Source organism: Arvicanthis niloticus, chromosome 11 (assembly GCF_011762505.2).
Source record: "Arvicanthis niloticus isolate mArvNil1 chromosome 11, mArvNil1.pat.X, whole genome shotgun sequence".
Lineage (NCBI taxonomy): Eukaryota > Metazoa > Chordata > Mammalia > Rodentia > Muridae > Arvicanthis > Arvicanthis niloticus.
In genome coordinates this window covers 54,862,075-54,889,358 of record NC_047668.1, presented here as the reverse complement: position 1 = coordinate 54,889,358, position 27,284 = coordinate 54,862,075, and the positions used below count along the sequence as shown (strand labels likewise).

Here is a 27,284-nt window from a genome sequence, read left to right as displayed (position 1 = left end):
TTGGAGTACATAGTGAGCTGGAAGCCAGTCTGGCTTATATAACAAGATCCTGTCTCAAACCTAATCAATGAAATGCTAGAAATACTGTACACACAAACCAAGGTCGGGTCTTTCTGCAGGGATGCTTCTGAGCAGAATTTACAGGGGTCCTGAAGGGTAAGTGGGGAGGCTTAATGCAGGAACTGTACAGAAGTCAGTGTTTCATCTGTAAGTTCACATCCCAACACACACACACACACACACACACATCGCACTGCCACTCATAAGCATAACCTTAAATCCTTGGGCTTCTCTGGGTTTAGGTTTTTGTTTTGCTTTAATTATTTGTTTACTTAGTTACTTAGGCTGGTCTCAGATTCCTTATATAGTGGAAACTGGTCTTCACTTCCCCCCCCCCACCCCACCCCCGTGCTGGGAATGCACACCCAGTTAGTGCTTTTTAGTTTTAGCTGTTAAACACCCTACTGGAAGCTAGAACACGACTCGAATGCCCCTTTACTGAAAGATGTGAGCAATTTAACGGGCTGGGATCCCTAGGGACATCTCTCCCAGGCCTCCAGTTCTCTGGAGATCCTGGAGAAAGGAGATTCCCACGCTGTAACTATTACCCAGTAGCCAGTCTCAACCTCTCAAAACTGTTTACAAAATGCTCTAAGTTCGCCTAAGCATCTCTACGTGACCCCAAGTGCCCATTTTACAAACCGGGAGGCCAAGGGGCTGGGAGTGTGCGCTGCAGAAGTACAGGGCTTGCTCAACACACACGAGACACTAGCAGTGCAAAAAAGAAAAAGAAGCAGAGTAAAAGAAAAGAAAATCTGGTGGCCAATCAGGGACGGTGCACTCTGCTTCTCCACTCCCCTACCTCAGACCCGCGGCAGCTCCGAGGCGGGGCTAGCGGGAGTGGGGCGGGGGCCAGTGGGGTCATGTGACTCCCGGCCCGGAAGCTCTTGAGTAGGAGACGCCACATCCCGGGTGACCCGGGTTGGGTCTGCTGGCTCAAGTAGTCTCCCGTGTCTACCACTATGGCCTGGACCAAGTACCAGTTGTTCCTGGCCGGGCTCATGTTGGTCACCGGCTCCATCAACACGCTTTCGGCAAAGTGAGTCTGGGTCAGGCCGGGAGGGACCTGCTGGGCCGGTGGGTGCGGACACCCGGAGCCCTGTCCCCCGTCCGTCCTCTACTCTCCAACCCCACTAGCCCTCCACATTACCGAGAGCTCAGTCGCGCTGGTGTGGACGAAGGGGTGAGAGGCCGGAAGAAAGCGGGCATCTGAAGGCCACTTTGATTCGCTGTCACTTCTATCTCCAAGCCTCAGTTTCCTCATCTTTGAACCGAAGGGTTGGATCAGTTCCTCCCGGCGGCGCTCTTGGCGCTGCGGTCAGAGACCCAGAGACTTCCTGCAGGGGCTGGGGGCCTGCAGAGGAAGCACCGGTGCTCCTGGAGTGTCCGAGCTGAAGTACTGGGCAAGCCAGGAGAAGGTGGCCTTGGGTTGCTCATGGGGAAAGAAAGGGATTAGACTACATCTTGATGTTTAGTTGGGACTCTTATGTGGCAGAGGTTTGGAGGCACGAAAGAAAAAGGCCAGCTCTAAGTGGCTTGTTAACAGCATCAAATGCCCAGCTGGACTTTTTCCCTCCATAATCAGGGCACACGGACCTCAGGAGTGACTTGTTGAACATGGGAGAATTGAAAAAAGAAAGAATCAGTGTGGAAAACGCGAACGTTTGCGTAAGGGTGGGAGCCACTCTGTGGCTCTGCTTACAGATGAGAGAGAACACCTAGCAGGTGCCATGGAGAGAGGTGAGGGTGGGCGGGGGGTTGGGGAGGGTGTTATAAACCAGTCTCAAAATGAAGCCACAAGGCTGACTGACCCACAGGATCAAAGAAAGTGTCTATCTGGGAGAGGGGTCCTTTACACAGACCAGAAAGGTAGCTGAGGACTTCCGCTCTGGTGTGGGAGTAACAGTCTTCAGCAGGTTGGGAGCTAAGGCCCATTCATCACAAAGCTGAGAAATCCAACATGGTCTCCTCCATCATAGGCCTCTCCTTTAACTTGACAGTTCTTTGTCACTTTATCTGCCTCCACCTCGGAGCAAGGCCTTGCTGCATCTATCTGTATCCAAAATCCTCAGTGTGCCGGGCATCATCTGTCCTTTGTCCAGTATGCACGTGGGCAACAGTGAACAATGCTCCTCTCCAAGTCCAGCCTCAGTTTCTTACTGGGCCCAGCTAGGAAAGAGAGTTGGTGTGGCGGTTCCCAGTCAAAGGCCTCCAGGACTGCGCTCTGGGTCTCCTGGGCCTCTGCGCATTGAGAAACTGGCTGTAAGCGTAGTATAGCCATTTCTTATTTACTTCTCTGGTTTCTTGTGTCTAACAAAGTCTGTCAAAACTGTGAAATGCCCAGGAGAGAGATGGGCACTCTTCAGGTAATATACCTACAGTGTGGGAGAGAAGAGGTGACCAGGTGAAAGAGACAGATGTGTATATATGTGCCAGTCACAATGGGCCCTCTCTCCTCCCCTAAAGGAGGGCACAGTCTATGGAACCCAGAATAGGACCTATGCAGTTGTTGGGCTTATCTCTGGGGAAAGAAAGGGATTAGACTACATCTTGATGTTTAGTTGGGACTCTTATGTGGCAGAGGTTTGGAGGCACGAAAGAGAAAGGCCAGCTCCTTTCTCAAGTAGCTTGTTCACAGCATCAAATGCCCAGCTGGACTTTTTCCCTCCATAATCAGAGGGCACACGGACCTGAGGAGTGACTTGTTGGACATGGGAGAATTAAACAGAGAAAGAATCAGTGTGGTAAATGCTGGTCTTTTGATGAGATTCTCACACCAGCCAAGGACTGCTCCTAATGTTCAAAGTGGCTATTAGCCTGTCCAGGCTGCTTTCCCCAGGAAGAGTCCAAATGGTCGGTTACTGCTTAGATAAACCATGCTGACTCAATCTTTCCTTTGAAAACCTCCAAACCAGTAAGGTAGGAAGCCTAGGGAGCCTCAGTCCCAGGAAGCCCCACCCTTTAAGGCTTCCAGAGAGTCAGGAGGACTCCTCTGTGAGTGTCTTAACCTTTGATCTGTCCTTAGCCCATCATCTTTTGTGTGGCCTCTCAGGAGCCCTACGTCCACCCCCATTCTGAGATAGGGCCTAGAGCTGGACTAAACATTGTTCTAAAGCAAACAGTGAGAAAGACGGCTGAGGAAGCAGCAAGCTTACCAGGGTATGAGATACTGGTTGAAAACGGCATTGCTGGCCAGTGGTTTCCATTACGTACAAGCTACGGCAGCCAGGGCAGCCAGTGCACAGCACCCAGGCCTACCGAGTTACAGACCATCTACCGTGGCATCCTTTCATGTAATCTCGGGGAGGAAATTAGATGGGTTCATCATCCCTAGGTGGGAAACTGAGGCACAAAAAGGTTTAGTCATGTGCAACTCCAACTCAGTTCCCAAGTGATGACTTCATTCTGAATCCAAGTGTTCCAACCCTAGAATCCATGCCCTAACCTCCAGTTAGGGCAGATACCTCACTATTTGTTTTGAAGACTAGTTGGTTATCTATTTATCTTTTGAAACACAGTTTCACTGTATAGTCCTTAGCTGGCCTTGAACACAGGACCTTCCTGCCTTCACCTCCCAAGTAATGGGTTTACAGTCAGACACCACCAAGCCCATGGACATTTCGTTATTGTTTTCAACAGAAATCATCCAGTCTGATCCCTACAGTTTGCAAAAGTTGCTTTTTTTTGACTTGGCTTACTGATGTCAGGAGGGAGTGGTACCTAGGCCTCAATGTCATTAGGACTGCCTCGAAGTCCTGGCTCTGTGGGCTTCCTATCTCCTCACTGTGTCTAGAATGGGTAATCCTTCAATGGCATCTTCTACTTCCACCCCCACCTTCAGGGTACCCCCTTACGGAACTAGACAGCAAACCTCACCCAGGTCAAGGAATCCTGTCCATCATCCCACTTGCTCATCTTAGGAGCCTCTGGCAGAACTGGACAGTGTCTCCCATGTCAAGAGCTCATTGGTGTCTTTCCCAGAGTCCCCAGGGAGGTTGGCAACCTCGGTTGAGGAAGTGCTGCCTACCCTGCAGGGACCACAGGTCAGCTCTCTTCTGCCCACTCAGCATGCTTTAGAAGACCACAGAAAGCTATCACATGCCCATGGGGAAAAAAAAAGCCTTGAATAATCCTACACCCCTCCCTGAGCGTCAGCTTAGGTCTCCTCCCTGGGAAGTTTTGCTTCTCCTTTCAGTGGCTGTCTCCTTCTGCCCTCACCAGCCACTTCTGCTGACCATATTCTTGAACCAGCATGTCTGCCTGGTTCAGTGCCCGTGACCGATACCCATTTCAGAGCCTCACTGTCCAGATACAGCTAAAGTTCTCCACAAGAAGAACCAAAGTCAAACAGACCCTCAAAGCTTCCTCCTAAGCTCCTGAGGCACCCAAAACCCCAGCTTCTGGGAGTTGAAGAGCCTACCCATCCAGGGAGGGCTTATGAGTCTAACTCGCCTCCACCTGTGGGCAGGAGACCCTGTGAGGCATCACCAGGCCTCTGCTAGAGAAGACACTCCCATTGTCCCTTCACCTTTTGTCTTTGGCACCTGCCCTTTGGGTTCTATGAACGGCTTGTCATTGTTGCTTCAGTGTGGCTACAGGACCATCTTGAGAGAGCCAATCAGGAGGCCAGTGCAGTGGAATGGAGAGCATCAGGTGTGGAAGCTTCAGGAAGGTCTTCTCCCAACAGCAGTGGGCTCACTAACCATGTATCCTCTCACAGGGAAATCATAGCCCTCCTGAAGACCCCTGGATGAGACAAAGAAGCTATCTCACTGTTGGACAACAGTGCATTCAGGAGGAAGTGGTAGCAATTATGCAGGAATCAGCAGTGACTGGACATTTCAGACATTTCTTCAGTCCTGTCACTCTTGGGTACACAACTTGAATGCTGAGCTTTCAGTGTGGGCTAGAAAAGCCTCCTGCAAGTGACTCACCACCTGGCAGAATTAGTCACTCCAAGCCTGCCTGCTGACACTCAGGGAACAGTGAGAGAAGCTGGCCTCTGTCTGCTGAGGGTATACCCTCCTAGGGCTTTACATTAAGGTGTCTAGAGAAAATGGAGGCCCATCTGCAGGGCTGGCTCTCTCCTCCCCTCAGGAGGAACAGTCTAGAGTAAGAAGGCTGGCACAGAAACTGGATGTTAGCATTTCTAGTCCCAGCCCTGGCCTATGAGTCCTATTGTATATTGTGAGTCTTGTGGCCCATCTTGGACCATAGATATCTCCATCTGTCAAATAAGGGGTTTTTGCAGGATGATAGCCAAGTATTTTTAGTTCCACATGTCATGGCTGTGGAACTTTGGAGACACCACACAGAACCCCTTTAGCCTCATATGTAGCAGTGGATAGCCAGAGACTGCATGTGTTGTGTTTCTTTCTTTTTTTTTTTTTTTTTTTTTTTTTTGGTTTTTTTTAGACAGGGTTTCTCTGTATAGCCCTGGCTGCCTTGGAACTCACTCTGTAGACCAGGCTGGCCTCAAACTCAGATCTCAGAAATCTGCCTGCCTCTGCCTCCCAAGTGCTGGGATTAAAGGCGTGCGCCACCACCGCCTGGCAGTGTGTTGTGTTTCATACTAAAGAAAAGAGCTAAGGATATGTTTAGTAGAAATATGGTATAAGGGAGCCCATGCCCAGGCATCCCTTCCCCTGAGGTACCAGCCATACGACGGGTATAGTGCAGAATAGAGTTTATTTAGGGCATGGGAAAGAGAGTTGGAGCAGGAGGAAGGGGGAGAGGAGAGAGGAAAAAAAGGGTCAGGGAGATAATAGAGTCAGAAAGTAAGGGAGTAAAAGAGCAAGCCAGGCCTACCTGGCTATTGCCAAGTAACTGTGGGGCAGAGCCTAGAAGGAATGCTACCAGCTCCACCAGGAACTTGTAATCCAAAACCCAGTGAGACTATACTGACCCCCAAGGGAAGGTGGTTCTAGTTGCCTGGGGAATGGGAAGGGACAAGGACATGAAAGGGTGTGTACTGAACACCCCAGAGACCTGGTTTATAGGGCTTGTATTATCTACTCCTTTTGACACTTGTCAGCGTTGGTCTGGGAATCTCTGGAGCCCGTCTGGTTCCAGATGTGTGTGATCAAACACTGACCTTCTATGTGTTCTCTGTGTTTCTGATAGTAAACTGCAGCAGGGCCTACCATAACAGGTGTGCACATTGTCACCTGGGAAAACCCAAACTTCTCTCTGCATCCTGAGCCTGAGTCGCCCTCTGAAAATGATGGTCTTTATAAGGCGTAATCAGACCACCTGTGGAGTGTGCTCTGCACAGGCCTGTACAGGCAGTGCTCGAAGAGTTGCCTGTTAAGAAACAATGTTTATGGTGGTGTGTTCCTTTAACTCTAGCAGAGCCAAGTGGATCTGTGTGAATTCAAGACCAGGCTGGTCCTCATTGTGAGTTTTTAGCCAGCATGGGCTACATTTTGAGACCCCTATCTCAAAGGAGGAAAAAAAAAAGTCTTTGGGGCTAGAGAGTTGTTGGGGAAGCATGGCCAGGCATCAAAGGGCCATCTGACTTTAAGGGTCATAGCTGTCATCCTCAGACACTTTGAGGATGGATTTGGGATCTTGCCTGTGAAACATGCAGGTGAGCCGAGACCCCTGCCCTTGTCTCCTCCCAGGCCTGAAGACATGCACTGGGCTGGTTGCTGACACCTAATCCCTAGGTTGGATAGGTTCTTAGATACAAAGAGATCCCATTTCTCTAGTCGGAAGCCAGCCAAACAATACCTGTCCAGACAAACCAGGCCTACCTTGTAGAGAAAGCCTAACCACTCTTAAGGAGAAAGTTTCAGCTGGGCGGCCAGCCAGCTAACTCCCCACAAGACAGGCCCATGCTGTTCCCATTGCATCAGCAGGGGCCACCTCAGACCTGTGGAAAATCAATCTCACGGACACTGGGCCTGGAGCCAAAGCACCTATCACATTCACAAGCTAGGATCTGGAAGGCTCAGTCACTCAACAGAGCATCGGGCTGTGCAGGGAGCAGTGGGTGGAGAGTATGGAAGGACCTCTGCTAAAGTGATTCAAACCTCAAGGAGTGTGGGACCAGAATGAGCGTTAGATATGAGCTGCACAAGCAGCCCAGGGTGCTTCTGGGTAATGGCCATACTGCTAGATCCAGGTCTAGAGGGTCTTCCTAAGTGTCAGTCTGTGGTCTAAAGGTCCAGGATGAGAAATTGACTTCCATTTTGTGCTTAAGTGGCAACAAATCAGAATGATAGGTGTAGCTGCCTGAAGTGTGCTGGGAAGAGTTCTGGGCTGGATGGGGACCAGTTCCACCACTGGTCTCTGTCTGTGGTAGTACTCACTGGCATGCTGCTCCATAACAGGTATGGCATGCTTTAGGTATTAGAAGGGCCTTCCCAGCTGTGAAGGACCCAATGGTCTCCTGGGCCAGAGTTGGTTGGATAGCTGGTAAGTGGGTTGGCTGGTTGGCTGGTTGGATGGGTGGTTGATTGGTTGGTTGGTTGGTTGGTTAGTGGCCGGCCAGTCTCTACACATAACCCAAGCTAGCCTCAAACTCACTGTGTAGCTCAGACTGATCTTGAACTCACATCATGCTTGGCCTCTTTAATGCTAAGCTTACAGATGTGTGGCCTCATGTCCAGATGACCAAAGACTCTTGACACTTTTCGTGCACTGGTCCCTTCTACAATCCAAAGATTTCCAAAGATGCCAAACAAGTGACAGTAAATTATCAGACATTAGAGAACAACTTTGCCGCCAATCTTGGTATGTGCCTATAATCCCAGCACTCAGGAACCTGAGGCAGGCCGGGCAGTGGTGGCGCACACCTTTAACCCCAGCACTTGGGAGGCAGAGGCAGGAGGATTTCTGAGTTCGAGGCCAGCCTGGTCTACAGAGTGAGTTCCAGGATAGCCAGGGCTACACAGAGAAACCCTGTCTCGAAAAAAACAAAAAACAAAAAAACAAACAAACAAACAAAAAACAAAACAATCAAGTTCAAGCCTAGATTATATAGTGAGACCTTGTCTCAGGAAAAAAGAAAAGGGGGAGGGATGAATCTCTTTTTTTTACCATGTGTGTGTTTGATACACTAAATTTTAAGCAGTGGCTTTAATTTTATTTTTGAGAAGCAATGAGTGTAACATGTTTTATATAAACAACACTGGTGTAATAGTATCTGATTTCTACAAATTGCAGACACACAGGTACTGTGACTCTATGTCCATACGTTGATGAAATATATCTTAAACCCCTTCACCATGGAGACAGGTGCCTCTGAAGAGCACTGTCATCTGGGGCTGATTGTGAGTCCAGCCAGGTAAGAGTCCATCAAGCCAGCCAGTCTGACCTTCCCTCTCTCTGCTGCAGGTGGGCCGACAACTTCGTAGCTGAGGGCTGTGGAGGAAGCCAGGAGCACAGCTTCAAGCATCCCTTCGTCCAGGTACCAGCATTATCCTCCCGCCCGTCTCCCAGGCGTTATCCAGGCACCCCTGCAGCTGATCTCTTTCCTGGCCTAGGGATGAAGCTATCCTGGTTCCCCAAAAGCTATGCACCTCTCTGCTCTCCCAGAATAGAGCCAGAGTCCCAAGAGCACCCCTGGATGGGTGGTCATGCTCTCACCATGTCCCATCTGGACACGTGGAAACACTAGCTCCAGTGAGAAGAGTGTCTTGTACATCTCCCTTGAGCACAGAACTTCTCGGGCATGGGGACAATCAAAGATACCCCATTTCTGGGCTGAGAGTTGGAAGACTCAGGGTTATGCCCCAGTATGGCCATTGGCCCTTCCGTGAGCCTTTGAACTGAGTCTGTTTCTGTATCTGGATTGGAAAAGGTCCGCCTAATGGGTTGATTTTACACTGTGCCATACTCCATAGGGTATCCAGTGACCTGTTCTGGGGCCCCTGTGACAAGCCTAGTGGCCTAGCTAGCCTCCTAAAGCTGTTCTGCCTTTGTCTATATGACATTTTGGAGTCCTTGGTAAGCTCTTGTCTAAAGTGCAGTTATATTAAAACAAAACACAGTATCACTAAAGGTGACCCCAAGACCCTCAGTGCGGATTCCTTGCGTCCTGTTCCTGCAGGCAGTAGGCATGTTCCTGGGCGAGTTCTCCTGCCTCGCTGCCTTCTACCTGCTCAAATGCCGAGCCAGAAGACAATCAGACTCCAGTGTAGAGCCCCAGCAGCCCTTCAGCGCCCTACTTTTCCTGCCCCCAGCCCTGTGTGACATGACTGGAACCAGCATCATGTATGTGGGTAAGTAACTTGGCCAGTGAGGCCATGCTTAAGGGACTCCCCATGAGTCAGCATCACCGGTGACGGACTCATTTGTGCATCTCCAAGACTTAGTAAGGGCAAGCTCATCTTGTTCCTGCTCCCTGGGGACATCTTGGTGGCAGCCAGCCTTTGCCCTTAACAGCTAATGATCAGGTCTCTCCTTTACTAGCCCTGAACATGACCAGTGCTTCAAGCTTCCAGATGCTGCGGGGTGCAGTGATCATCTTCACAGGCCTGTTTTCGGTGGCCTTCCTGAACCGGAGACTGGCACCGAGCCAGTGGCTGGGCATCCTGATCACTATTGCAGGACTGGTGGTAGTTGGCCTGGCTGACCTCTTGAGCAAGCATGACAATCAACACAAACTCAGTGAAGTAATCACAGGTGAGGCAGCTGCTCCTCCTGTCCCCTCCCCTCTGGAGGCCTACAGAAAGTTATCCCACAAATTCATCCAGGCTCCACCATCCATGTGTCCTGGGTTGGGTCATATACCTGCCCTTGATGGGTAGAAGTGTGAGGGAGACCAGAAGAATGTGACTGGACCAAGGAAGAGAGACAGACAAGCAGCATGAGGAGATTGCTGAGTCCTGTGGCTCACATCCATTCACAAATACAAACTGCCGGTTTGGAGTGGAACAGAAGGGCCAGTTACTGACACATGCCCAGCCCCAAGCATTTCTTATCACAGTAAGCCAGACCCAGCAGGAACTACTGTAGCACACTACACTGCCGTGACCACCTAAGCCAGTCAGCTTCACATAGAAACCTGAAGTGTCTTGTCTCAAGCCTATTGCTCCCTGAAGGACCTGCCCACCACAGATGCAGCTGTCAGGCCAAGGCAGGTCTCTGGACCTTCTGGGAGCCCAGGCCTGCATGCTGTCCACCCTGGAGGCCAGGAAGTCAGGACCCATGGTCAACCCTGGAAAATCAGGAGGCTGACTTGCTGTGCCGTCCCTGGACTCTACTGTCACCACCCCCAGCCCTAGTCCCAGGGTCGCCCTGCTTGACTGGAGCCTCCTCTCCTCAGGTGACTTGTTGATCATCATGGCCCAGATCATCATTGCCATCCAGATGGTGCTAGAGGAGAAGTTTGTCTACAAACACAACATCCACCCCCTCCAGGCCGTGGGCATCGAGGGTGCGTGTGGGCACAGGCCTGGGAGCAGTGGCTGGAGGGAGGGTCTCCTGGGGCAGTGTGTACTGTGAGACTCATAGAAGCAGGATACAGAGTGGGCTGGGAACTTGATAGAGTGAACCTCCATTCCCCAGAGGGGGGATAGGGGCCGGGTGAGAGGAGACAGAAGGAAAGTGAGCAAGATGTACACCTCCTCTAGAGGGAGTGACAGCCAGGAAGGGGACAGACAGTGTACCGAGCTTAGACCAGTTGAACTCGGAACCTTATTGCTGAGCAGTTCTGAGTCTCTTGGAGCCACAGCTCCTGACAGGCAGGGGGAAGGAAGAAGGACTTCCTGACAGGGCAGTGGCTTGAGTTGCTAGGTGTGAGTTTGGAAACCAGTGAGTTGTCTTTATCGGGTTGACATTGACAAACCAGTGAGTTGTCATTATCGGGTTGACATTGACAAACCAGCAAGTTGTCAGTATCGGGTTGACATTGAGGCAGAGGGACAGATCCCAGGAGTGAACAACAGGAACCTAACAAAAACAGTGGTTCAGCAATGAGAGTGCCTGTGGGCCATGCTGGGAGACGCAGGCAGGATGAGAGTGTGATGTGTGTGTTTGCTTCCCCCAGGCTTCTTCGGCTTCGTGATCCTCTCTCTGCTGCTCGTGCCTATGTATTACATCCCCGCTGCCTCCTTTAGTGGAAACCCTCATGGGGTCCTGGAAGATGCTCTGGATGCCTTCTGCCAAGTGGGCCGACAGCCCCTGATTGCCCTGGCTCTGCTGGGCAACATCAGCAGCATTGCCTTCTTCAACTTTTCGGGGATCAGTGTCACCAAGGAAATGAGCGCCACCACCCGCATGGTGCTAGACACCCTCCGCACCATGGTCATCTGGGCCTTCACCCTCGCATTGGGCTGGGAGATCTTCCATCCACTGCAGATCCTCGGTTTCCTCATCCTCCTCATGGGCACTGCCCTCTACAATGGGCTGCACCGACCACTGCTAGCCTGCCTGTCCAGGCGCTGGCGACTCCCTACCCAGGAGGGAGAGCAAGAGAGACTGCTGGGTGACAGCCGGACTCCCATCAATGAAGCCAGCTGAGCCCACAGTGGGATCTCTGCTGCCACCAGATGGCTGAGGCCATGCAGACTGGTGGACTGTGAGTGTCCTGTCCCAAGGCCTCGCCCCATCCATCCCTACTGACCCCTCTGTGCAGCCGCTACCAGAGAGGATGGGCGGACACCAGGTCCTGCTTTATTCCTGAGGCCTGGAATATTGGGACCCAGCCCCCACAGGTCCAGATATGGCAACCACTGTCAGCCTCCCAGCTCTGCTGCACTAGAACAAAATTGTGAGTTTGAATGTCAAGAAGCTACAACCCTAGTATTTCTGTTACACACTAACTTATCATGGTAAATTATCTAGCTTATGAACCATAAGCCACAAAGAAGTCAGTGAACAGGTTCAAATCAGAACTAAGAGACTATTCTGCAAAGTTGGAAGATATTCCTGAAGCCTGTCTAAAATCCTAGTTTCTGGCTCAGCCATGGCTGCAGGCTCAGTGCGTGTATCAGGTCTGACTGCTGTGCAGCACAGGTGTACATAATGTGTCCTTGGTGCCTTGCAGCCCCAGCATCCTGTGGGCCTCATTGTCACTAGCCTGAGCACACTAGTACCCTTCCTCCTCGTGGTGGGCTCTTTGGTATCTTTGTTTTGGTTTGGCTTGGGTTTTTTGCCATTACATGGCCCTGGTTGTCCTGAAACTCATGATACAGACCAAGCTAACCTCAGACTCCCAGCGATTCACCTTCTACTTTGTCAGTGCTGGAATTAAAGGTGCACTTCATCATGCCCAACGCTTCTGTGATGTATTCATGTTCTGTTCATACCCCAAGGCCTCTCAGCCTAGGAAAGATTAAAGGAGAATTTCAGGCAGCCCTAGGAAATCACTTCACAAACCATTTTGTTTTGTTTTGTTTTGTTTTGTTTTGTTTGAAACAAAAGTTATATTGTGTAGCACCAGCATTCAACTTCCTTTGTCACCCAGAGTTAGCTTCAGATTCAGCCTTCCTGCCTCAGCCTCCCAAGTGCTGACATGACAGGAATGTTGTGCACCAACAGACCTTCCATTTGAAAGGAGACTGAAGCCTGGAGTTGTAACTTGTTTGGCAAGAGGGATCTATGTTTACTGCTAGCTTGGGCCAAAGACCTGAGAGACCCTTGATCTAGACAGCTGCATGACTCTGTATTAGAGAGACCTAGAGCCAATGTGGCCCCACTCCCAATAATCCAGACCCATAGTGTCCACAGGATGATGGACTTACCAGGGGTCTTTCTTTGGCATCCCCAGCATTGGGTTAAATGTTTCATCCTCGTTCCCTCTCATGATATCTGTAGAGGCAAGTGCAGAGGGAAAAGCCATGGCACTCCCAGAAGGTGACATGATGCACACACAGAGCCAGTATCCCAGCCAGCCAGGTGTGGCTCACTACTATACGGTCTCTGTGGACCTTTGGGTGGATTTCTATGGCTGGGCTAAAGACCTAACACACTGTTACCCTGCAGATGCTCTCATCCTGAACAGAAGAAACAAGCCTAATCACAGCATTGTGTGGGAATGACCTATTGGCAGCTCAATAGTAAAATACAAACAGCTTTCTTTGTGAGGGGAAGGGGCCCTTGATGAGCAAAGCCCTCGGTTCACATTTGATTCCAACAGATTCTAATGGTATTTCAAGGAAGTAACTCTTCTGTTCCATTAGCCCTGAGTTCCAGAGGCCCAAGCTTTTCTGGACTACAGTCTGTCACAGGGAGAAGTAAATGGAAACCCTGTGCCCATTTACTCAAGGTGAAAGAGACAGTATGACAGCTGTCTTGTACAAAAATAAAAACAGGCCCTACAATGTTGTTTTGGAGTTGTTGTTTTTTTTTTTTTTTTTTTTTAAGAAATGAAAAATTGTCAATATTAGACTTTTTTAATGAAAGAAAAGAAACCTAAGAGTATCATCTAGAAAAAATGTGGAGTGTCAAAAGCACAAACGTCATTTACTCCTTACAGTGAAGATCCTAGCCCAGGACCATGGAGAGGCTCCACAGGTAAAGCACTTGTCTCGATAGCCTGAAGGCCTGAGTTCAATCCCCAGGACCCTCAGTAGGAGGAGCAAACTGAGTCCTGAATTTGAGCTCTGACGTTCACAAGCATGCTGCGGCATACATGCACTCACAGTCACATACCTATCATACACATATGATAATACAGTTCAAACAATCTTGAGAGACACTGGTGCCCAGAATGGAAAGCTCCCCCTCACCTCCCCGCCTGGGGCACAGCCTATCACAAACAATGACAGATGCCCTGGTTCCTTGCCCATCCTGTTCTGCCACAGATGGAGAGACCAGAGTTGGTAGACAGAATCTCGCCTACCATGGGCTGCCCTACTTGTGCCAAACAGGCACGTGTCACCATGCCCAGCTGCCAACATCCTCAAAACCCCCGAGATCAGCAGAAGACTCTGAAATCTTAAAAGTCTAAGTTACCGTTCTTGAACACTTTTTGTGGGTGGAGATTGAGACAGTTTATGTAACAATCCTGCCTATCCTCGAACCTGGGACTCGATGTATCTGGCCTCTAACTCACAGAGATCTTCCTGCCTCTGCCTCTAGAGTGCTGGGATTGAAGTTCTGGGGCAGTGCCACTATGGCTCTCCAGCCCTTAGTCCCAGCATTGCTTATGGAAATGGCTTAGTGGCAGCTCAATAGTAAACAAAACACTAACATCTGTAGTGTCTGGGGCTTGGGAGCAGTAACCTATATGAGCTCATAATTCCCTTGTGAAGTCTGTCTTAACTCAAGAATGAGTGTAGCGTTGGGCTCTGTTCTTACTGCTGCTATTCGTGATTTATGTAATGCCAAAACTAGGTTCTGTGCCACAAGATAAAACTGATAACCCAGAAATGAGGACACATGCTCTTTTATAGTTTTGTGTGACTCTTGCTCCCCACAGGTGCACTCACCTGCTGGGCTTGAGAACGGCTTCTCCTGTCTGGGCAGGCTCATGAGGTTGGTTGGCCTCAGTGGGCATCCTAGGAGTTAAGAGTTCGTTCACGGCCTCGGGTTCATCAGGATGCTCCACCATTGCTCCTCTACCTGGGCACTCCAAGGAGCTGCAGCATAGGCTGCAGTGTAACTGTCCTCCTGTGGGCGTGTCCAATGGAATCCTCTGTAATCACTCTGGGATCCAAAACAAGAATCCCCTTCAGCCAGATCTCCACAAGGGAGATATGTAGCAGTTAAATTTAAAGTAGTTTTCCTTCAGAAAAGGGTGTTGGGTTTCAGGGAAGCACCGAGACACAGCTCTGGGGGTGGGAAAATGCAGTCTTAAGATGTGGGGAGCCGAAGTTGGGGTTCCCTGATCCCTGGACATCTAGTTGCTGCTATAGTGATTCACAGAGGAGTCGGGAACAAAGGGTTGGGGGTTCCACAGGCCTAAGACAAGGAAGGCCAGGATTGTTGGGGGCCGGTGGCCTGAGGACGGCAAGCCCAGGTTAGCTCATCTGTGAAAGTAGCAGAGGTTATCTGGAGGTGCAGATGCGCCTTCTACGGGAGATTTAGGCAGCAACTCTGCAGATGAAGGCCTTCTCATGCTCCCCCACAGCAGTCTGGATGGTAGAGACAGTCCTTGGTTCCATACTGTTTATTGGCTGTTCATCATGGAAAATGGATGCATACCAACATCTCAGGGTGGACCAGGGTATTTAATCTCAGGATTAAATACCTTTTGCAGGAAGGAATGTCAGGGAAGGGGAGCTTATTGGCTAAACCCTCAGGACCTCTAGGTACCTCATTAGCATGGAGAACTCTGTTTGGGGTTATATGACTGAAGTAGGGAGCTTAGCACAAGTTCCAGGCCAGGACTCTGGCAGGGAGCAGTGAGGCACCTACTGTCTCAGGTGTGTGTACCCGAGTTTCTGGGGTCTCAGACTCACTCTATCTTGCCAAGTTTCCTAGCATGGTCCATTGTCTCACAGGGATCCATTACCTGAAAGGAAAGCCATAGCCCAGGATGGTCTTTAAGAAGGAAATGCAATTTCTGAGTCAGTGAACTGACCCAGTGATGAAAAGTGTCAGTTGGAGACTTACAGCCTCACAGCCAATCCTGGCTTTTTATTTTGAGAGAAAAGATTTGAGAGGATGGTTTTCAGCTGACATTCATTCTAAAGCCAGAAAAAAAGCCAGGTTCAGAACTAAGTCTTTTAGTTAGGAGAGATGACAGAGGTTCTGTTTAGTTGACAAAATTGATGGACTGGGTATTAGGTCTATCTTGTACCTTACTGACACAAATTGGTATAGTTGTGCTCTAATTGTATTTTGAGAGAAATTTTTTTTATTTTATTTTAACAGAAAGGGTGATATGTATGTAGAAGGAGCTAAGGTGGGAGGAGTAAGGAGAGGAAGAGGAAAAGGAAGAGGAGGAGCTAGGGAGAGCAGAGATGTAGGAGCGATGGAGAGCCACACAGGTATGGAGAGCAGTTGTGGGTAACAACTTTTATTTAGGTTAGCTAATTGCAATACACCTCTAATTGTATGGGCATATTGTTATTGAGCATTACCAAACATATAAAGCCTTTGATTAATCTTTAAGCATTAGATTCCCATTTTCTTACTGGGCCTGCATAGATAGTGGGATGGTCTGGGCAATGCCCAACCTTGTGGAGACAGCGTGGAAGACTGACAGAGCCATGTCCCATGCTGGCGTCTCGTGGGTGGCTGTTTCTAGCTGCCGCGCCGACGTGGCCTCCGACCACAGAACATGGCAGCTGAGCCAGGCAGAGCTGCTACAGCTTAGATAGTCAGCTTGACCAGTGACCATTTTTAAAATATCTCCCACAACACTAACTGGACTATACAAGAGCAAAACTCTTCATTTATGGCAGGCAAGTAAATCTCCAAAGTCACAGAACCAGCAAACAGGAAGCTAGGATCCAAGCTTACATAAAACCTTGTGTAAATCCCACACTCAAGCCGTGCCCCTGAGCCAATGAGAGTCGAAGTGGGAAAGTGGGTTCTGATCATGTAAGTGGCCCTAAAGTTGATTGTGTTTCTACATGTTTCAGTGTCTGTGTACATGTGCCTGTGTGAGTGTGTTGGAAACTGAACCCAAGAGGCCTCGTGCTTGCTCAGGAAGCCCTCTACCAATGATCTATAGTTTTGTCTTTCTTTTTACTTTTGATTTTGATGCAGGGTCTTTCTAAGATGCCCAGACCAACCTTGGGCTTGCCCTGTAGGTTAAGCAATCATTAAAAGTTCGGTCTGCTTCCCCAACCTCCCAAGTAGGTGGGTTGACAGGTCATGACCACCATGCCCATCAGGATTGACATTTTTCAAGCCAGACCTCTATTGAAGAGTGTAAAAAAAAATATAGAAGAAGAACAAGAAGAAGAGGAGAGGGAGAAGGGGGAAGAGGAGGAAGAAGAGGAAGGAGAAAATTCAAGCTGTGATGGGGCCTCAGTCGCATAGCTCCTTGAGTCAGATGAACACAGCTTCCTTCTCCCTCCCTCCCTCTCTACCACATCACATTGCTCAAGCCAGAGTATACCTCTTCCAATCAGCATGAGCAACCTCCTGGTGGTTCCTAATTCCTAGGTCACCATGTTAATACCAAATCAGCTAAGCACATCCTAGGCCAGAATTCCTGGGCCTAAATGATCCTTCTATCAGCCTCCAGAGTTGCCAGGACCTCAGAAGTGCACACTTGAACCCACCACACTCTTTAGTAAAGAGAAAGAGAAAGGTCCACAAGAAGCAATGGTGTGGTGACAGAAGGTAGAGGCCATCCCTACATACTGGGTTCAAATCCAGACTCACCTGGTCATCCCTATGTGATGTCAGCTTTCACTGAATGAGTCTCTTGTCTCAGACATGCTGGCACAACCAACTAATTTCTCCCCTTTCTTTCTCCTATGCTGAACTTCCTGTTAGTTCTGAGGGTTTCTATGATCTACGGGTTACTACTCTTGTTCCAGTCAACTCATCTAGAGCCCGGAGACATCTAGTGTTCAACATGACTTCTTCAGCCCATTTTGTTTTTGTTTGATATATTTTTAAAAATCAGTAGTTCAATATACAGCATGCGGGACCGTGTTACCAGACAGACGTATGAAATGGGACAGTTGAGTGAGCTCAGGTCCTGAGAGTCTCAGAGATCCGGTGGCAGAGAGAGCCACTTCTACCTGCTCTGGAACATGTAACCATGACACCCCACTGAAGACCATAGGCACTGAGTCACACAGCACAACACCACCTGCAGTTCTTTTCCGTGTTAACGAGGTATCTAGATAGCCCTGAGCCTTGAGCCAATGAGTGCCTTTCCTGAGTATTCCTTTCCACAAGAGCTATATAATCCCTGGTTCACCCCAACATCAATTAACCAAAATGAACAAACAAGGATTGTCTCAGAGAGTTGCTTCATTCAGAATCAAGGTGGGGAAGGCCCTGACTAAGGTGAGCCTAATACTCCTTCTTCCCTCCAGCCCCTCTGGCACACTCAGACCTCACTCCCATCCAGACCAGGTTCCACTCATCCTGGGCTCTGCCTCGCCCTCTCCACCTGGCATGCCCAGATGCTGGAGGCGAAGGTCAAACCTTGGACCCCACTTCCTGACTCTCGGTAGCACAACAGTGACACCCAGGTACCCAAAGATGAAACCACGAAGGACAGCATCCTTCTTAGACTTCCACAGTTTCCCCTTCTGGTGTGGCGAAGGAAGACACGGGCTGTGGACCCCTATTTCAGATTTGGCCCTGGCTCCTTCCTGTACCCCACCCATCCACCCACCCACAGAGTGGCAGGTTGCAGTACAACAGTCTAACTGGTTCAAAAGCCAAAATATGCAAAAATGTGTACATTAATAAGCATTATCCCCCTCTTATACCTTAACCCACACACTGCTACAGTTTCATAGGCAGTTTCATCAGTTTCTTATGGATTTTCATAAGAGTCTCCCTCCTTATGAGTCTGCCTTCAATCTAGCTCTCTACTTCTAGTTTACTGAAGGGCTATCTGTCCAAAGCAGACTTCATACCTGAAGACTGTCTCTGACTGACTGACAGTTACTGAGGATCTGGGTCTCTCCAGTGATGGTGGGGCATCATCTTCTGTGATTTGACTATACCTTAAAGGACTTAATAAGAGCCTTCTTTTCTTCTCTCTCTCTCTCTCTCTCTTGCTCTCACTCTCGCTCTCTTTTTTATAGTAAGCATAAAATTTTGATGAATTAAGATCACACATAGCACACAGCCACCATCAGTCTCTAGAACTGTTTTCACTTCCCAATCAGAAACTCTGCCCATTAAACAATAACTCCATCCTCCCAGCTCCTAGCAACTGCCATTCTATTTTCTGTCTATCTTTATGAATTTGACCACTCTTGGTGTCTGCCTCATCTTAGTGGAATGATGGACTAGTGATCTTTTGTGACTAGCTTATGTCAACTACCATAATGGTTTCAAGATCCATCAATGTAGTATATGACAGAAATTCTTCCCCTTTTAAGGTGAACAAGATGCCATTGTATATTCATTCCTGCTATTCATTTGCTGATGGACAGTCAGGTACTTTTCACTGTTTGGTTATTGTTAGTAAAATTGTACAATTGCTGGGTGCATGAGCATGCATTATCTGTTGAAGTTCCTGCTTTTAGTTCTCTTGGAGATACACACACACACACACACACACATACACTCATCGACTTCTGGATCATATAGTAATTCTATGTTTAAATGTTGTGTCTGTGGGGTAGCATATTGGAGATTAAACCAGTTGGCTATTGATTTTTTGTTTATTTGAGACAAAAAATAAAATAAAATCTTACTCATATCTCTGACTAGCCTGGAACTCACTATGTAGGTCTGCTGCCCCTGAACTTAAAACAAACCTGCTTCTGAAGTCCCAAGCGCTGGGATTAAAGGAATCCACAGATGAAGTCAGAGCACCTGTGGCCCAATCATCTCCCAAAGTCCCCACCCCTAAACACTGCTGCATAGGGGACACCAAGCTTTTGGAGGATATTTCAGATTCGAACCACGACACATTTCCACAGCAGCTGCGCTATTTTACACCACCCACCCCAATGCTCCACAAGGCTTCTATGAAACCACTGATTATATAAGTATTTTCCTGATTAGAGTACAGGTTCACGATAGATCATTTAGAAAACTCAAAAAAGCAAAATGACGAAATTGAAATTCTCTTTATTATGATTTCGGTGCCACGACCTGAATTCATATTACTCCCGGGAGAAAGAGAAAAGCCGGTTTTTCTCGGACAATTCCATCATTATGTTTGATAGCATGGTCCAAGAATAGTGCTTGCGCTTGTCCTGCCTGGACCTTGTCCTCAGATCCCATCTCCTGGCTGTCCCCACGACTCTATCTTCTGAAAAGGTCACGCAGTTAACCTGGCTTCTGAATCACATTTGCGGGTTGCTTTCGGGAGCGTCACGGGTGCTGTGTGGAGTTGTCACATTCTTGGGCAGTCTGTTTCCGCATTTTTAAAGCCACCCCCAACGTCTGATAGGAAAACATAAAACGTTTGAGGAAATGAGCTCTACAAACTCAACACCCACCTCAGAACTGAGCTGTCCCGTGGCCCAGAGTGCTCCTGAGAAAATGAGTCCTGTTAGTTACGAGATGAACAAGGACAGGGTAGGAAAGTCCCGCCTCCCTTCGCGTCTCCAAGTACCCATTGGCTGACTCTGCGACCGGATATTTATTTTTATTGGTTCTTTTGGATGTCGCTCCACGCTGGCTTTCCAGAGCCAGCCACTGAGAGTCACGGAGTTGGGGATTTTAAAAATGCGGTGGGCGGGGCGAGTGATTTTTTGAACTGATGGCGGCGGACACCCGGCGTTCCTGACGCACACGGTCGGTTTGTTTTCGCGTTCAGTTTTGGCCGCAGGACTCAGAAAGCTTAAGGGAGGCGGCGGAACCCGGACCTTCGCGATCAGCCATGGGCCCGCGTCGCAAGCCGAGGGCCCCGACGAGGAGACCCTCCAGCCCGGCGCCCGGACCCTCGCGGCCATCCGTGAGCCCGCGTCGCGGGCCGAGAACTCCGACGAGGCGGCCCTCCAGCCCGGCGCCCGGACCCTCGCGACGGAGCTCCGGTGTTGGTAAGCGGGCCTGTCCTGCACCTCCGAGGCCAGTGACGTGACCCTGCGGGGCGGGGCAGTAAAGAGGACATCTGCCCCTGGTCACGGCTTGCTGCTAACCACGCGTAGGGTTACTGGTTTCCCGCCGGTGAGAAAAACGAAACGCAGACAACATAGGTAGCTTGTGCAGAGACACTCATTCTGACGGACATGGGGTTTTGTTTTGTTTTGTTTTTGTTTTTGGATTCATTTAACGTCTTGTGTGTGTTTGTCTGAGTGTGTGCTACATGTTCGAAGTTGCTGGCGACGGCCAGAAAAGGGCGTCGGAACCCTGGAGCGGGAGTTACAGGCAGTTGTGAGCTGTCTAATAAGAGTGCTTGGAACAGAGAACTTGGGCCCCCTGGAAGAGCAGCCTGCGCTTTTATCAGCTGAGCCAACTTTCCAACCCCTACTTTTTATTATTTATTTGCAGCGCTAGAGATAAGACCCAGGACTCCGTGCTTGTTGGCACGGTCTCTACTATAGAACTACATCCCCAACTCCCTGTCCCCCACCCCACCCCACCCCCATTTTTATTTTAAAATTACTTTTCCAGCTATTTGGTGCCTTTTACCCCCTCTTTCACTTCCATCACTCAGCCTCCCCACTCACAGACCTTGCCTAGGTGTCACCTTCCTTTCCCAACTCAGTCCTTCTTTTATGTGGGCCCTTGGACACATCTTCCTTTTGTGCTGTAAGAGACTTTGTGTTGTTCATGCTCCCTTGCTACATAACAGCTCACAGCCATCTGTAACTCCCGTTCCAGGGATCATTATGGCCTCTGCAGGCACTGCATGCATAAACATACATGTCTCTGTCTAGGCAAAACAGATACACACAGAACAAAATAAAACCATTTTTGGTGTGATAGTGACTTCCATGTATCCCAGGCTAACCTTGCACTCAAGACCCCCTGTCTCTGCATCCCATGTGCTGGCATTGTAGGTGAGGGCCCATGGGCCTGGCTGGAAAGAACCTTAGTATGAAGTCCTTAGTATGGAGTTCTCTGGCTCCCAGCTGCTTAAGTTGACTTTTGAGACCCAGCTTCAGTGTGTTTGAACCCAGTTCTTTCCATGTCATCTCTGATCAGTTCCTTTTCATAAACACCTGTTCTTGCATTGTGAATCTTAAAGCTTGCTTCCTCTTATGTTTCTCAAAATCTTTCTTTTCTGGGAGAGAATAATGTCTCACCATGTAGCCCAGTCTAGCCACCTACCTCTGCCTCTCAGGTGATAGACTGCAAGCACGCAGGATGGCACCCAGTTCTCTCCTCTCCAGTTCAAACTCCTTGGGTATAGTTTATTTTGATTCTTGATTTTAGCTCATTTTTCTTCTGGTGTTAGTCACATTCTTTGGCAGTCTCTTGTTGTGTTGTCTTTAGTTTCTGTGAGTGTGTGACTGGTAAACCCCCCCACCCCCCCGCCCCTGCCAGCCTGGATCCCACATGTGGTGAGGAGGAGCCAGCTATCTGTACTTTATCTCTTAGTTATGGTCCATCATAGTTAGCTTCAGTTGACAGCCCTGATACAAGTGTAGTCACCCAGGAAGGGGGAACTTCAGCTGACCTGGAGACCTGTCTGAGGCCTTTTTAAACATTACTTACTGATATAGGCGGTCCCAGTCCTCTGAGGGCAGTGCTGCCACCTCCTGTCTGGGTAGATGGGCTTGAATTATGCAAGCTAGGGGAGCAGGTCAGTAAGCAACGCTCCTCCAAGGTTCCTGCCTCCAGATTCCAGCCTTGAGCTCCTGCCCTGGCTTCTCTTGATGATGGACTGTGACAAGCAAGCCAAATAAACCCTTTGCTTCCCAAGTTGGTCTTGGAAGTGGTGTTTATCACAGCAACAGCAACCAAAGTAGAGCAGGGTCCTCCCTCTCTGTCTTCAATGTCTCCAGCCTCCTAGACACTGCTCTGTGTCCTTGGTTCATAACCCTAACCTCACCCATGATTAAGTCTTCACCTGCCTGGCACAGGCCACTTCTGTACTGACCTCTGTCTCCCATTTCCCTTGCAGTGCTCCTCACTGCTTGGGATAGAACCTTCTTTCTTGGCTGGACCTTAAATAACCTAGCCAAAGCTAAGTGTTCCTGTTTTGCAGTACTAGGGATTGAACCCAGGGCCTTATCTGTACAAGGCAAGTGCTCCTCCAGCCAGTTCCTATGTGTGTGCTTTTGTTTTGTTTTAGCCAAGCTGTTCAATTAATTGGGCATATTCATTTTAATCCATCAATTGTTTATATTTATTGACAATTATACTATTTACTTATTTAATTTTCATTATGACTAATTTATTGTATTTAATGTCTTATTTATCTTAATAACACTTGAGTTGAGTTTAACTCAGCTATCTTTTTGTTTTTAAGATTTATTTTTATTTAGGGGGCCTGGTGACTGGCTTAATAGTTAGGAGCACTGGCTGCTCTTCCAGAGGCCTAGGTTTTGAATCCCAGCACCACATAGTGGCTTAACAACCGTCAGTACAGTGCCAGAGGACCTGCCTGCCTCTTCTGACTTCTGCAGGTACCAGGCATACACATGGGGCACAGACATACATGCAGGCAAAGCACCTACTTATTTATGTGTATGTGTTTTACCTGCATATATGTGTGTGTGTGTATATGTGTGAGTATATGTGTGTGTTTGTACATATGTACATATACACACATGTATATGTACATATGTACATATGTATATGTATATACACACACACCTACAGAGGTTAGACACAGATGTCAGGATGTTGGATTCTCTGGAATTGGAGTTAGATGGTTGTACGCCACCATATGGATGTTGGGCACCAAACCTAGGTCCTCTACAAGAACAACAAATACTCTTGACCAGTGAGCCATCACTCCAGCCCAATTTTTATTTCTAATCATATGTATGTGCACATTAATACAGATGCCCAAGGGGACCAATCACTGGATCCCCCTGACCCTAAAGTTACAGACAAGTGGTTATAGGCAGTGTGAGCACCTGCCATGGGTGCTAGGAACCACACTTGGATCCTCTGTACAAATGGCGCATGCTCTGACCACTGAGCCATCTTCAGACCTTAACTCATTTGGCATTCTTGTTTTCTGCTAGATCTATTTCAGGTTATTTATTTGCCTCTGGTGAATTTGGGGTGTTATCTTTCATGTTTTGAGAAGAATATTTTTATATTTTTCTTTTTAAGTAGTCTAATATCAGTTAAGTTTCTTCTTTAACATTTTAGATTAGAAATATTTTTTCTTTGTCTGTGTTGTGGGGATTGAACCCATGGCTTCATGCATGCTAACCAAGCACTGTACCACAGAGCCACAGCTCCAGAGCAGAATGGTTTGGGCTTTTTTTTTTTTTTCCCTCAATTTTGTATTTTTGTTTTCTAATGAGAATTTGAATTCTTACCAAAGTCTATGGCTTCACCATCCACATTCCTGACAGTAACAGTGAGTTATGCCATTTCCAAGGTCCCAACTTAGTCTCTAATGAACACTGGCCAACTGTCTCCACTTCCCAGGGCTCCAGGATAATCAAGACAAGAGGTTTGTACTAGATGCTACCTAATTCCTTCCAGCTAGTTAGAATAAAGACAAGAGCCTAAAAACTGAAATAACTAACTTTCCAGTCTGGTGGGAAGGACATGAGATCCATGGGTACTGTGGGGCCTGACAGGAGGGGTCTGTCAGGAAGGGACTAAGGGTGTAAGAAGGGCCTTATGGAGTTTAATGCGCAAACCCATTAAACTCAGACGGAATTCAATTCACAGGCCTTTCTTAAGCACCTATCTGCTTGCTCTGAGGACAGTTCCGTCCTGAAGTCTGTTGACTTCGTGTGAAGGGTTGTGTCTGCCGTGTTGCAGAACACACTTCCTTCCTCTGCCTTCACCACCTGACTCTTCTGCTCAGGCGCTCAGGCACTACACAGAAGACGGAGATTACTGTGGCTTAAGGAAATCAAGAACCTGCAGAAGAACACAGACCTCTTGTTAAGGAAGAAACCTTTCAGCCGCGTTGTGAGTTCTGGGGACCTTCACTCTGGCCTGGAGTCATTCTTTAATTTTCTTTAATTCTCCCAAATATGGGGATGCTTCTGCTTCTCACTGACTTGGCTGAAGGTTGTCTCTAACCCCATGGCACTGCACAGCCTCTGCGTTTATGATACTGATTATTCTTGTTACCTCACTATAATAGAACCTCTCATCTGGTTTGTCTCCCTACCCTGAGGTTACCTTTTTTTCCTCACCACCCATAAGCTATACCAGTTCCTAAGCTCCAGGGAGTCAGCACCTCCTCTGAGCCTGAGATCGAGGGCCGAGACATAATGGTAGAAATGAATGCATTAGGTACTTGGAGAACGTCCATCCACTCATCCTCCTCCACTCCTCCACAGGTAAGAGAGATATGTGGGAAATTCAGCCGTGGTGTGGATTTATATTGGCAAGCCCACGCCTTGTTGGCCCTTCAAGAGGTAAGAAGGGGCAGGGATGGGTGAAGGCAGAGAGGAAGAAATACATTCCAGAATTCCACAGGACTGCTTATGGTGTACCACAGGTTGTTTCTCGCCTCCTGAAAAGAGCAGCCAACATGTAACACATGAGGGTGTGGAGCGGGTCTGATGGGTAGCCCCTGGATTCACCTTGTTCTTCTCTTGAGTCCTTTGAGTCAGTCTGTCTCCAAGAAAAGACAGTCTGGACCCTCACTCATGTCAATGTTCTCTTTCTGCCAAGGCAGCAGAAGCCTTTCTCGTCCACCTCTTTGAGGATGCCTATCTGCTGTCCTTACATGCTGGCCGGGTCACGCTTTTCCCCAAAGACATACAGCTGACCAGGAGGATCCGAGGCATCGAGGGAGGACTCGGCTGAGCCGGCAGTGTGATGTGTCTGTAAGTCTTTCCTGTTCTTCAGAGTGCTGCTTGTTGCTGAGAGAAAAGATTGTTCTGAAGGGGAGCAGCATCCTCGCCCATCCTTAGTCCCTTGCCCTCTCACCTGTGTTCCCTAAGGAAGGTCTTTTCTAGATGCTTAGAAGGCATGCACCATGTCCCTTTGTGCAGTGTTAAGAGCTGAAGGTAGTGCTTCATGCTTGTAACCCAGTACTTGAGAAGCCCGAGCAGGAGGATAAAGAGCTCAAGACCAACATAAGACCTGAGCATCTCACTCAGCTGCCAGGTGGATGCCAGCCAGCACTAGAGAGTGAACGTATGAGTGTGCTCCATATTTCTGATAATACATCTTGTCATTTTACAAGGACCAGATCCTTCCTCCCCCACCCCCACCACACCCCCTCGGCTGCCTTAGTAAGGGTCTTACTATGTAATTCTGGCTGTCTTGGAACTGTATAGAGCAAGCTGGCCCCAAACTCACAGAGATCACCTGCCTCTGCCCAAGTGCTGGGATTAAAGGTGTACACCACTATGCCCAGTTTCGGATTCTCTAATTTTAAGAAGGGGTTTTTTTGTTGTTTGTTTGTTTGTTTGTTTGTTTGTTTGTTTTTAATGCCTTGTTAGTAAATGTGATTGCTAAATTTCAGAGACAATGCCTGGAACCTTTGGAGCTGCAGCTAGACAGTGGTGTCTAAGGACACTGCCTAGATTTTGCTGGTTTTGAACAGTGGCTACACGTTGCCCTTTAAACTGTCTTTCTAAAAGAGAAGATTATGGCTTTCCTCTGTGACAGAGGAAGAAGAGACCATCTGCCTGCTTCCATAGACATGAGTGTTTGCAGACCAAAGGTCAGCTTGGTTTGTAAATTGCTCAACCTTATGACAGAGTTTCAGACACATGAGATCTGCCATGTTCTGAGGGGATATTGTTATTTTATTCTTACTGTACTGTGTGCATCTTTTACTGTGTGTATTTGTACTTTTTAAAAAATATATATAAGGAAGAAAAATCTAAATAAAATACTTGAATCTCTTGTATGGAAAGCCCTGCCAGCCCCATTGTATAAATGTCTGCCTTCCAGACTGACCTCGTCCTGCCTGTCAGCAAACATGCAGCTGTTCAAAACTTAAGTACGACTACATACAAAATCTTTTCTTCCTTTCCTTCAAGGCTGGAGCTTGAATCCAAAGTTTTGTGCGTGCCAAGCATGGAGTATAATGTTGAACTGCATCCATAGCCTGAAATAGATAGTCTTTCAGATTCCTACCAGTAAATTCTATCAAAAACGTTCAGAAAATCCCTCTCGGAATTGGACATTTTATTCTTAACTGTAAATCATATAAAATGTATCATACCAGTCTGGGATTTTAAAATGTGTTTTCAGCATTTTTACAGGTTATCTTTAGCTTATTTGGGGGGAAAATAATAAAAAAATAATTCTTTAATGGAAATACTGAAATAAAGTTGCTGTTATAGATGTCATAAGCTTTTTTATTAAATATTAGCTCAGCATTTTACACCATTTGAAGCAGTTACAACAGAAACAAGAGAATTAAGCCGTGTAGATTTGCCACTGATTTAACAAACACACAAAAAAGCTGCCCTCTTACTGTCCATACAAGCAGTGTAAGAGGCTTCCAGGAAGCTGGGACGCGCTGAGGCGAGAACAGTGTGAGCTGAGACTCCTGATGATGAACTCATGGCAACTGACTAAACTCAGACCAAAGCCGAGTTCCAGGTCTCACCGTTTAATAAACTTTACCCTTTGCCAACACTTACCGTTGGATCAGATATATTTGGACGTTCAGTTAA

At 48.2% G+C, this 27,284-nt stretch overlaps 2 protein-coding genes and 1 long non-coding RNA gene across 3 annotated transcripts; 2 read left to right on the top strand and 1 right to left on the bottom strand.

Annotated features, from left to right (window-relative positions):
* Window positions 1–927: 927 nt before the first annotated feature.
* On the top strand, window positions 928–12,279 carry Slc35f6 (solute carrier family 35 member F6). The gene is made up of 6 exons (XM_034514394.2): window positions 928–1,099; window positions 8,401–8,473; window positions 9,116–9,287; window positions 9,478–9,690; window positions 10,334–10,444; window positions 11,057–12,279. Exons 1-6 carry the CDS (start codon window positions 1,023–1,025, stop codon window positions 11,527–11,529), a joined length of 1,119 nt encoding a protein of 372 aa, XP_034370285.1. The 5' UTR covers window positions 928–1,022; the 3' UTR covers window positions 11,530–12,279.
* A 7,378-nt stretch (window positions 12,280–19,657) lies between these two features.
* On the bottom strand, window positions 19,658–20,147 carry LOC143443973 (uncharacterized). The gene is made up of 2 exons (XR_013113431.1): window positions 20,052–20,147; window positions 19,658–19,932 (listed from the first exon to the last, which is right to left on the bottom strand). It is a non-coding gene; the product is annotated as an uncharacterized LOC143443973 (long non-coding RNA).
* A 148-nt stretch (window positions 20,148–20,295) lies between these two features.
* Cenpa (centromere protein A) lies at window positions 20,296–26,515 on the top strand. Its single transcript, XM_034514384.2, has 5 exons — window positions 20,296–20,594; window positions 24,500–24,606; window positions 24,984–25,061; window positions 25,321–25,475; window positions 26,120–26,515. Exons 1-4 carry the CDS (start codon window positions 20,435–20,437, stop codon window positions 25,453–25,455), a joined length of 480 nt encoding a protein of 159 aa, XP_034370275.1. The 5' UTR covers window positions 20,296–20,434; the 3' UTR covers window positions 25,456–25,475; window positions 26,120–26,515.
* Window positions 26,516–27,284: the final 769 nt, after the last annotated feature.